The 11,598-nt window shown below is 61.0% G+C and overlaps 2 protein-coding genes across 2 annotated transcripts in view; both read left to right on the forward strand.

Moving 5' to 3' along the window:
* Positions 1-11,598, forward strand: part of LOC135977035 (uncharacterized) — a 348,641-nt gene that overhangs the window by 108,896 nt on the left and 228,147 nt on the right. The window lies entirely within an intron of this gene.
* On the forward strand, positions 1,881-10,721 carry LOC112060734 (intercellular adhesion molecule 4). Its single transcript, XM_065575657.1, has 5 exons — positions 1,881-1,960; positions 2,522-2,599; positions 2,936-3,208; positions 4,653-4,970; positions 6,167-10,721. Exons 2-5 carry the CDS (start codon positions 2,524-2,526, stop codon positions 6,397-6,399), a joined length of 900 nt encoding a protein of 299 aa, XP_065431729.1. The 5' UTR covers positions 1,881-1,960; positions 2,522-2,523; the 3' UTR covers positions 6,400-10,721.

Consider the following 11,598-nt stretch of genomic DNA (forward strand, 5'->3'; position numbering starts at 1 on the left):
TGCTGGGTGAGATAAGGGGACGTCCCAGGGAGCCTCAGCCCGGCTGACTGCCCTGGGCGCGGAGCTACCTCGCCGTCCCTCGCGCCCGCCTCTGGCTGCCCTGCCCGGGGTTCGCCCGCATGACACGGAGCCGTACCCGAGCCAGCTTTGCTGCAGCTCTCGCGGGCGCCCCAGCGGGGAAGCCGTGGCAGCAGGGCCGTGCCCGTCGGGACCTGGGTAATTCCAGGGGCGGCTCTAGCCCACGGGGCTGCAGCGTGACAGTGACGGGCGCTCACGCGGCTCGGTGAAAGCCCGCACGGGGACGTCTGCCCACACGGCACGGGCACCTCTGGCTGCAGCAAACATCCCGGGGCAGTGCCCTGGGGGCTTCCACCAACCGGCTGCTCTGAGCCCCAGCCAGGGCCAATGCCTGGGGGCGGGGGGCACACCAGGGGTGCTCCCCAGACCGAGTCTCCCCAACTCCCCCCCGAGTTCTGACCGACCAGACACTCAGACCGTCGCCCTCTGTGTCGTCCCCCCGACGCGTTAAACCAGCCCCCCGTTACCAGCTCACTCCGGCCCCCCAGTGTGTGCCCCAGAGCCCTGCCCGGGGTAAAACCAACCCGAACGTTAGTTACTCGCCGAGCCAGAGCCAGCGCCAAGCCAGCGAGGGGGAGCCACACAGGCCGGTGACAGAGACTAACCCCCCCTCCCCTCCCCGCGGGCTCTACCCCTCCAGCACGGATAAAAGCCCTTTTCTAAGACAAAAAGAAGAACAGGAGTACTTGTGGCACCTTAGAGACTAACAAATTTATTAGAGCATAAGCTTTCGTGGACTACAGTCCACTTCTTCTAAGACAAGTTACCCAGGGCCTTGGAGCAGCTCCCAGCCTGGCCCCTGCTGTGGGGGGCTCCGGCCTTCACGGCCAGCTGGGCCCCCAGGTTCTGGGCCACCAGCCTTTGCTCCAAGCGGCTCTGTAAAAGGCTGGTTCTCGGAGCACGCTGGCTCCTGGCTCTGCAGAGGGGGGACCGTCTGTGACGTTACAGCCCATATTCTTCATCGCGATATGGTTATGATTTGAATAAGGCACAGGATGGGTCTGGTGAGATGTCATGTCGCGAGGGACGGCGAGGTTACTCCGCGCCCAGGGCAGTCAGCCCGCTGAGGGCTCCCTGACACGTCTGTCACGGAGTCCCCGGGCGATGCTCTGGAACTGCTCCCCACAAAGCCAGTCAGGACTCTGGGGAGCCTCCTCTCCCTCGGAGCAGACTGTCTTCAGGGCAAGACGCTCACACGGCTTCACCTCCTGGGTCTCTCCTGGGAGCATTCAGCATCTGCCCCTCCGTGCGCTTCCCACAGCGAGTCCGCCCAGGCGGGGTCCTGGGGAAGCCAGAGGGTCCTGCACCCCCACTTCACAGTCAGACGTGACTCTCAGCCAGCCAGTAACACAGAGGTTTATTAGGTGACAGGAACATGGTCTAACACAGAGCTTGTAGGTCCAGAGAACAGGACCCCTCAGCCGGGTCCATTTTGGGGGGCAGTGAGCCAGACACCCACATCTGCACTTCACTCCTTGTCCCCAGTTAGCTCCAAACTGACTTCCCCTCCCATCCCTCCTCCTCTGGGCTTTGTCTCTTTCCGGGCCAGGAGGTCACCTGATTCCTTTGTTCTCCAACACCTTTAGCTATCACCTTGCAGGGGAGGGGCCCCGGCCATTAGTTGCCAGGAGACAGAGTGTTGGGCACCTAGGCACACCGGCCCTTTGCTCTGCAACAATCACACACCCTTATCCCACCACCTAGAGACTTAAGAAATGCATAGGGGAAACTGAGGCACCCACACAGTATTTAGAGAAAACATTATGAACATTCCCACTTCATCACAAAGTCTCCTTATCTCACCCAGCAGATGGCTCTGCACACGCTCCTCCCGGGCTGCGCCCTCATTCCTCCATTCCAGCCAGCACCACCGTCGTTGGGGGTAAGGTCCTGGGTTCTCTCCCCGGCTCTGGGAGAGGAGTGGGGGCTGGTGGTTAGAGCAGGGGGGGGGCTGGGAGCCAGGACTCCTGGGTTCTCTCCCTGGCTCTGGCAGGGGAGTCGGGGCTAGTGGGTCAGAGCAGGGGGGTGGGAGCCAGGACTCCTGGGTTCTCTCCCTGGCTCTGGGAAGGGAGTGGGGGCTAGTGGGTAGAGTGGGGGGGCAGGGGGGCTGAGCTGATCGCTAATTAGCAGGGATCAGGAGGGAACTGTCCCCACAGGGTTCCCATCACGTCCTCCTGCCGTCGGTCTCACAGCTGGGGCTGGGCTCCGTTGCAGACCAGATACCGGGCTACATGGGCCCTGGGCTCAGCCGCCCTGGCAGTGCCTGGACACCATCCCCGCCTCTCCAGTGACAGCGACTCAGTCCCCAGAGCCCAGCGCCTAGGCGGGCGCCCCAGCAAGACTCCCATTGACGTCAGTGGGCTTGGACCAGGCCCCACGGGACCGATGGAAAACCCAAGCCCAGCTCCCCCGACTCCTGCTCTCTCTGTCCCTCTCTCCTCAGCCATGGGACCCCAGCGGCTCCAGCATCCCTCTCCCAGGGGCCCCCTGGCGTGGCTGCTGCTTCTCCTGGTGCTGCCGGGTAAGTGCCCCCCACCCGCCCCCCGCTCAGACTGCGTGTCCCCAGGGGAATGCTAGTGGGACCGGGCTGGGCTGGGAGCTCCCCACTGGCCCGGCAGTGAGGTGGTGACATCGATTTGTTTTACTCATTGTTAATGAAGGCGCCTTCTTATAGAATCACCAGGAGGGGAGTGGGGCCTAGTGGTTAGAGCAGATTCGGGGGTGGGAGCCAGGACTCCTGGGTTCTCTCCCTGGCTCTGGGAAGGGGGTGGGGTTTGATGTTCTGCTTTCTCAGTTCCACTGGGCTGTATCCCCCAGAGGTGCAGCCACAGTGTGATAGATCCGTTTGCTGTTTCAGGGGCCGCGCAGGGCTCGTTTGAGGTGAGTGTTTCACCGGAAGCTGCCGTGGTGGAGCACGGAGGGTCCGTCTGGATAAACTGCAGCCACACGTGCCGGGATCCTGGTGCCAGCGGCGGCCTCGAGACCTCGCTCATCAAAACCGATAGTAAAAATGGATCCAGGTGGGAGGCCTTTTGCCTCGTCAATATCACGGAGTGGGTGTCGTCCCCTCAGTGCTACTTCACCTGCAATGGAAATAGGATGGTGGCGGCTGCAAACATCTCCGCTTACCGTAAGTGCCGCTGGCTCCCAGCTGCAGTGGGTCTGGGGGGGCTTTTGTGCCACTGACACTTTCTGGTGCAGGGCAGAGCTAGAGAAAGGGAAAAGTCGCTGGCAGAAACTAGGGTACAAGGCTGTGCTCTGGCCCTAGGCAGGGGACTGGCTGGCTCCGGGGGCAGAGAATGGGACATGGGCCTTTCCCCTCTGGGGACACTGGCTCCGCTCCATTAAGCCAGGCAGCACCTGCGTGGAGTTACCCCCTGGCAGCCGTTGGGTGGGAAGAGTTGGTGGGCTCAGTCCGGCTCCTGGCAGGGCAGGAATCCACATCCCAACCCCCTGCCCCCCTTGAGCCCCTGCCGGCCGGTCAGCGAGACTGAGCCTGGCTCTCACCGCCAGCAGGGTCCCCTCCGGGGCAGGGCTCAGCCGGCCTGGGGCGCGGGCATGCACCTGCCAGGCTCTTCCCCCAGCGGCGCCTTTCAGCAGCACCCGGGTCTACGGGATCCAATTAACCGACCTTCAGCGTCGGCTCCTCAGTGCTACTTCCCCTGCCGTGGAGAGCGGCAAACAGCGGCTGTGAACATGTCGGTTTATCGTACGTGACTCACAGAACGAGGCTCTTAGGCAGGGCCCGGGGGCGGCTTTCCTGGGGCGCATCCCCTGCTCTGTGGAGAGTCCTGGGGTCTCTTACGGGAGAGGCCACCCCCAGAGGTAGGTGAATCGCCCCTGCCAGGCCCTCCCCAGCTCAGGTCCAAAGTGGGAGTTGTCAGCCAGCCCCGGGGGCGTGGGCGGGAGGTTCTGCAACGGCCCAGGGACAGGCAGCGTTTGGCAGACGGATTTCGGCTGCGTCCTCCTTCGCACAAGGCAGGCACAGGCTGCACTCTCCGGGCCTGGGCTGCCCCTCGCCATGCGCTGGGCCGGCTGCGTGGCTCTGGGCCGTGCCGCGGGGGCGCAGCGGATGGCAGCCCCACAGGGAGCTGGGCGGCTCCTGTCTGGAGAAGCGAGATAGGAGCTGCCCAGAGGGGAGAGCCGGGGGCAGTTTGAAACACAGCCCAGGCGGGAGCAGCTACCGAAGTCGGGAGGAGCCATGGCCCCAAGGCCGGTGGGCGGGGGGGGCAGGGCCTGCGGAGGGCGAAAGGGGGAGCAGCCCGGGGCTCCCGGCCAGGCCTGGAGGCTTCTGCACTTTGGAGGTTGCTGCTCCCTGCGGAAGGGGCCTGGGCGGGCGGTGCCTGGCCGGGGGTGAGGCCGCTGACGGCCGAGGTGCTGCAGTGAAAGCCCCCTGCCCCTCTGCCCGCGGGCACGAGGCGTGCCAGGCACTCGCAGCACCAGCTCCCCCTCGGGCCCCCCACAGCGAGGGGGCTGGGAGCTGGGCTCTTGTTCCCCTGGGGACGGGGCTGGGAAGGTCCCCGTGTTGGATTCCTGCCCTCAGGCTGCCCGTGGCTCCATGTCTGTCATTCCAGAGGCGCCGGAGCGGGTGGTGCTGGAGCCGCTCCCGGAGCTGGAGCTGGGCCGGGCCTATAACCTGACGTGCCGGGTTCTGAAGGTGGCTCCCGTCACGCACCTCACCGTGACCCTCCGCCAGGGGGGACGGACCCTGCACACGGAGACCTTCCAGAGCCGCAACAGGACCGGACCCCACGACGTCACAGTGACCCAGGAGATCACCCCTCGGCGATGGGACCACGGGCAGCAGGCCACCTGCCACGCAGCCCTGGACCTGGCACCGCACGGGCCACCCTTGCAAAGCAGCTCCTCTGCGGTGGAGCTCCAGGAGGCCGGTGAGTTCAGGCTCACGCCGGGCCGGTGCTGGCAGCTCAAGTCACACATTTATCGGGACGTGCGTCAAGTGCTCCTCTCCCCCCAACCGCAGAACGGATGGAGGGAGCCAGGCAGGGAATCCCGCTCTAAAGCCAGGGCCAGGCTGGTGGCCCCCGGGAGAAAGCTGCGTGACCCACGCTAACGCCCTGCGGCGGGGCCCCCGGCCAGTGGGTGCAGCACGTACAGAGGTTTACAGGTCGGCTGCAGCTGGTTGCACAAAGCCAGGTGCTTTTCACAGGAAAGGTGTGGAAAAATTCAGGGTTAGTTTGGTAAAATGTACGTTTAAAACAAATCGCGAATGGAAAAACGTTCCGTCTCTGAGACTGGGTATTGCCTGACCGTGCCCGAGGCCCAGCCGCCTCTCTGGAGTGTCTCACACCTGCTTGTGGAAACACCGAACAGCCCCGGCCGAGATCGGGGGCCCCGTTGTGCCGGGCGAAACCCCCTGCATGAAAGGAGGGTCAGATTTGTAAAGGGATTTGGGCACCTAAAGATCCAGCCAGGTGCCTAGTGGGATTTTGAAAATTACCAAAAAAAGAAGAACAGGAGGACTTGTGGCACCTTAGAGACTAACAAGTTTATTAGAGCATAAGCTTTCGTGGACTATAGCCCACTTCTTCGGATGCATCCGAAGAAGTGGGCTATAGTCCACGAAAGCTTATGCTCTAATAAACTTGTTAGTCTCTAAGGTGCCACAAGTCCTCCTGTTCTTCTTTTTGCGGATACAGACTAACACGGCTGCTACTCTGAAACCTGAAAATTACCAGACCAGGTAGGCTCCTAACTCCCATTGGTTCTCTGGGCGCTAGGCACCCAGGAAGGTTGGGCACTTTGCAGCTACTAGGTGCCTGTCTGCATCTGTAGGCACCGAAATATCTTTTCAATCCAGCCCTAAATCCATTGGTGGGAGGCAGGCTGGGCGCTAAGCGTTGGACAAACGCCACGTTCCCTTCGCATGGCCCAGGAGCGTCCCCGGCAGCCCAGCGGAAGTGAGATTCCTCCCGAATTCCTGGGGTTTGATCCCGGATGGTCTCGGCCCCGACCGGGCCGTAGTTTCATTTTATTTCTTTACCAACTTCGTTTACCGACCCCGCTGGGGAAATTCAGGGGTGTTTTGTGGGGAGGGAATTTAACCCCTTTCTGTCTCCTTTTCCAGAGAGCCCCACGGCTAAAATCATCGCAATTTCTGCCATCGCCACCGTACCGGCCATGCTGCTGGGTATTCTGGCCTGGGGGCTGGCTCGGCGCGGCAGGACCCGGAGAGCGGCAAGGCCAGAGCCCGGGGAAGCAACGCCAAGCCGGACGGATTTCGAGATGGCGCAGGCCAGCGCAGAAGACGCCCCAGAAGAGGGAGGCAGCTTGAATTCTGCGGAAGACGCTTCCCCATAGAGCAGACGGCAGAGCTCAGGCAGGCAGTGGGCAGCTGCGTGGTGCCAAGCGACGGCCGCTCAGACGGGAGATGCGCAGAGACTGGACGGGGGGCAGGTTGCGGTGCTGCTAGGGAATGTTGCCAGGCGCTCCCCGGTTTCCCATGCGTCTACCTTTGCCAGACTTTAACCTTTCAGGCTGAAATTCCCGGGCCAGGTCTGCTCCGGGCTGGGCTTTGTGGTGAAAGAAGTGTTTGAGAGGGAGACTAGGCAGAATACATCGCTTGCGCTGTGCTAAAAAACCTTCTTGCAGCTGTTCAATGGGGAAGCCCTCGTCCTCGGCACGGGCCTTGTGCTGTGGCTGTGAAACTCCCCCCCACGTCTGGCCTGGTTCGGAGCCGCTGCGCACACGCTCAGCAGGGCCCTGGGAGCTCGCTCGGCTCCTAGCACAGCCTCAAAGGGCAGGTCCTGGGCGCTGGGAATCTAACGCCCGGTGAGGAGCTGCAGGGATCCAGCGGCTCCGGGCAGTGGTGCTGGTTCAGGTAAATTTCCCACGACAGTGGCTCCGGCCACCCTTTGCTAGCTGGCCAAGCACGGGCGGCTGCTTCCCCATCACTCCCCCCCTCGCCAGGGCGCGTGGTGAGGAATGTCCCGGGGCATCGAGTCAGTATGTCACCCGCTCACCCTTTGTGGGGGAGAAAGGCTGGCGGATGCCCGGAAGGGGCACTGGGGAGAGCTGGCATCACAAGAGCCCTGCCACCAGCTCCAGGAGAACCTGCCCTTCCGCCAGGACAGCTGTGGGCAGAGGGCGGCACCCACCGGGGGACACTGGAGGGACCTTGGCTTGTTCCATACTGGTGCCAGAGCCAGGGCTGACACGGGAGGCAGCGTGGCCTAGTGGGTGAATCCTAGTCCTGGGGGACCTCAGACAAGGCGCATCCCCGCCCACCCATGGGCTGTTTAGCCTGGGAGCTCTTTGGGGCAGGGGCTGTCTCGTCTCGCTCTGTGTCTGTAGAGGGCCCTGGCACTGAGCAGGGCTGACAGCATATACCCCTTGGCTCCCTTCCCAGCTGATCCGGTCAGAAGTCTGGGAAGTCACAGCCCAGTGGAGGCAGCCAAGGCAGAGCTCAGCCCTTCCCCTTGCAGATTAGAGGCCCAGGTGGAGACCCCCCTCTTCTCTCCTATGCAAAGTCCAGCTGCAAGATGGAGTTTTGGAGTCACATGGGCAAGTCACATGTCCAGGCATGACTCACAGTTTTTACAGGCAAAAGCTATTGCCCACATGGTATCTTGAATGTCTGCAGGAAGACTTCTTATCTGGATTGGGGCATTCCAAGATGCATTGTTCCTTAAGTGCTTCTTGATTGGGCACTTAACTTTGTGAATTCCTTTCTCCAGGAACTGACCAGGTCCTGGCTACACTCGAAACTTCAAAGCGCTCCCGCGGCAGCGCTTGGAAGTGCGAGTGTGGTCGCAGGTACTCCACCTCCCCGAGGGGATTAGCTTACAGCGCTGGGAGCGCTGGGGCACGGTTTCCACTGGCGCGTTACAGCGCTGGCACTTGCTGCGCTCGGGGGGGGGGGGGGGTTTCACACCCCTGAGCAAGAAAGTTGCAGTGCTGTAAAGTGCCAATGTAGCCAAGCCCGAAGGTTATTTAGAAATCAAGCCAGTACACGGCCAATATTCATAACTTTGAATACAAAAAAGACACATGCATACAAATAGGATTAATAGATTCAGTAGATCAGGGGTCCCCAACGTGGTGCCCGCGGGCGCCATGGCACCCACTGGAGCATCTATGTGCACCCGCCTACTGGCCGCCGGACAAGCAGCCGCCGAAATGCCACCGAAAATCGGCAACGGCAAGAAGCGATTTTCGGCGGCGACGCTTCTCGACGTTGCCGCTTCTCGGCAGCATTTCAGCGGCTGCTTCTCCGGCGGCCACAGTCCTCCATCCGGCGCCAGGGCCGGCTCCGGTGTTTCTGCCACCCCAAGCGGCGGGGGGGAGGGGAAGCGGCGATCGGCGGCACTTCGGTGGCAGCTCCACCGCGCCACTTCGTTCTTCTGCCGAATTGCCCCCGAAGAGCCGGACGTGCCGCCCCTTTCCGTTGGCCGCCCCAAGCCCCTGCTCGCTGCGCTGGTGCCTGGAGTCGGCCCTGTCCGGCGCCCACGGCACGGAAAAGGTTGGGGACCACTGCGGCAGATCATCACCTTTACAGAGATATGTGACATGGCATGTGTAGCACAGAACATATTCCAGTTATGTCAGATATATTCATAAGCGTATTTCCATAAAGCCTTATGGGGGGTGGGGCGCCGTCCACCCGGAAACTCCAGGAATCTTCGCCTGAGGGACAGGGCTCCTGGCCACAGCCAGACGGGAGGTAGGGCCCAAGGCACACACCCCAGGGTGCCAGGGTCACTCAGGGCCGGGCGCTGGGACTGGCCGATTCCGGTTCATGAAAACTGTCACAGGTTCCAAATTGTGCTTCCGTCTGCACTGGCACGGCAAGGAGCCCCCCCCTCGCGAAAGCTGCACGAACCAGCACGAGGAAGCGAGATGAGCCAACAGCCCGTGGGCAGAGGAGAGCAGGGTCCAGCCCCTGCACATCGGAATCAGACAGAGAAGTGTGCAAGGGGGTGGATGGACGGACAGAGGGGTGCATAGGGGGATAGGCGGACAGCCAGGTGTGTAGGGGGAAGGATGGACAGACATGTAGAGGGACAGACGGACAGAGGAGGGCACAGGGGGACAGACAGACAGTCCAGTGCATGGAGGATGTGTGGACAGAGGGGGGAGTAGGGGGACAGACAGGCACGTAGGGAGACGGATGGACAGAGAGGAGCGTCGGGGGATGGATGGACAGAGGGGGGTGTAAGGGGATGGACAGACAGAGGGGAGTGTCGGGGGATGGATGGTCAGAGGGGGGTATAGGAGGATGGAGGGACAGAGGGGGGCATCGGGGGATGGATGGACAGAGGGGGGTGTAGTAGAACGGAGGCACAGAGGGGGGCGTCAGGGTGGCTAGGTTGGGCTGTACAAGGACTGACCGATTAACTTAGCTCTGAGTGCCGCACATCCCACCCTGCCCTCTTCCGCTTTCCTTCCCTGGGCGTTTTGGACTGGAGTCGGAGCTGCTCCCCCGCGGAGGGGCTGGGGGTCTCGTGGGACTGGCCAGGGGAGCCCCATTGGCTGATGGGCTCTGCGCTGGGGCCGGGGTCCAACCCTCCAGCAGGACTGGGCCTCGGGCAGCGGTTCTCAGACGTTGGTCCTGGTGACCCCTTCACACCGCAAACCTCTGAGTCCACATATCTATTCAAGTGACATCATCATAGGACCTAATCACATCAGCCATACCATCAGGGGCTCGTTCACCTGCACATCTACCAATGTGATATATGCCATCATGTGCCAGCAATGCCCCTCTGCCATGTACATTGGCCAAACCGGACAGTCTCTACGCAAAAGAATTAATGGACACAAATCTGATATCAGGAATCATAATACTCAAAAACCAGTGGGAGAACACTTTAACCTGTCTGGTCATTCAGTGACAGACCTGCGGGTGGCTATCTTACAACAGAAAAACTTCAAAAACAGACTCCAACGAGAGACTGCTGAGCTGGAATTGATATGCAAACTAGACACAATCAACTCAGGATTGAATAAGGACTGGGAATGGCTGAGCCATTACAAACATTGACTCTATCTCCCCTTGTAAGTATTCTCACACTTCTTATCAAACTGTCTGTACTGGGCTATCTTGATTATCACTGCAAAAAAAAAATTCTCTTACTTAATTGGCCTCTCGGAGTTGGTAAGACAACTCCCACCTGTTTATGCTCTCTGTCTGTGTGTATATATATCTCCTCAATATATGTTTCACTCTATATGCATCCGAAGAAGTGGGCTGTAGTCCACAAAAGCTTATGCTCTAATAAATTTGTTAGTCTCTAAGGTGCCACAAGAAAAAGAACTGTTTGTGGTGGTAATGAAAATGGCCCATTTCCAGCACTTGACAAGGAGATATAAGGAACAAAGTAAAACTATTTCCCCATGCTTATCTCACCCCCCGCCCCCCAGTTCTTTATATCTCCTTGTCAAGTGCTGGAAATGGGCCATTTTCATTACCACCACAAACAGTTATTTTTCTCTCCTGCTGACAACAGCTCACCTTAACTGATCACTCTCCTTATAACGTGTATGGTAACACCCATTGTTTCATGTTCCCTGTGTATAGATCTAGATCTAGATCTTCCTTCTGTATTTTCCACTCCATGCATCCGAAGAAGTGGGCTGTAGCCCACGAAAGCTTATGCCCAAATAAATGTGTTTGTCTCGAAGATGCCACAAGTCCTCCTGTTCTTTCTGCGGATACAGACTAACACGGCTGCGACTCGGAAGCCTCTGAGTGCGACCCCCTTACACATTAGAAACACTTTTTATATTTAACACCATTATAAATGCTGGAGGCGAAGCAGGGATTGGGGTGGGGGCTGACAGCTCGCCACCCCCCAGGCAATAACCTTGGAGAACCCCCGTCCTAGGGGCTCAGCCCGGGGGCGGGCAATGCTGAGACGGGCCCAGTGCACCTGCCTGTGCCATCCTTTGCAAGCAGCTGTCAGCTCCCAACAGCCCAAATGGGAACTGGCCTCTTGGGGTGACCCAGCCGGAGGGGCCTGACCCCTGCTCCATGGGCTCCAAGGAGAACCGGGGGGGGGGGATAGATGGGGGCTGTGGGAAGCCAGCCAGGAACATGACACATTCATCCATGAGTCCAAAATCATCGGAGTCATTGAGGTACAGCAAGAAGCAGGAGCTGTTTTGGTGGAAGGCTCTTAAACCCACAGGGCCCCGATCTGGGCCAGTGTCTGGGGGGCGCCCGGCCCGACGGGGCCCCGATCTGGGCCAGAGTCTGGGGGGGGCGCCCGGCCCGACGGGGCCCCGATCTGGGCCAGGGTCTGGGGGGCGCCCGGCCCGACGGGGCCCCGATCTGGGCCAGGGTCTGGGGGGCGCCCGGCCAGACGGGTTCCCGATCTGGGCCGGGGTCTGGGGGGCGCCCGGCCCGACAGGGCCCCGATCTCGGTCGGGGTCTGGGGGGCGCCCGGCCCGACGGGGCCCCGATCTCGGTCGGGGTCTGGGGGGCGCCCGGCCCGACGGGGCCCCGATCTCGGCCGGGGTCTGGGGGGCGCCCGGCCCGACGGGGCCCCGATCTCGGTC

The sequence above is a fragment of the Chrysemys picta genome, chromosome 22 (assembly GCF_011386835.1).
Source record: "Chrysemys picta bellii isolate R12L10 chromosome 22, ASM1138683v2, whole genome shotgun sequence".
NCBI classification, from domain to species: Eukaryota; Metazoa; Chordata; order Testudines; family Emydidae; genus Chrysemys; species Chrysemys picta.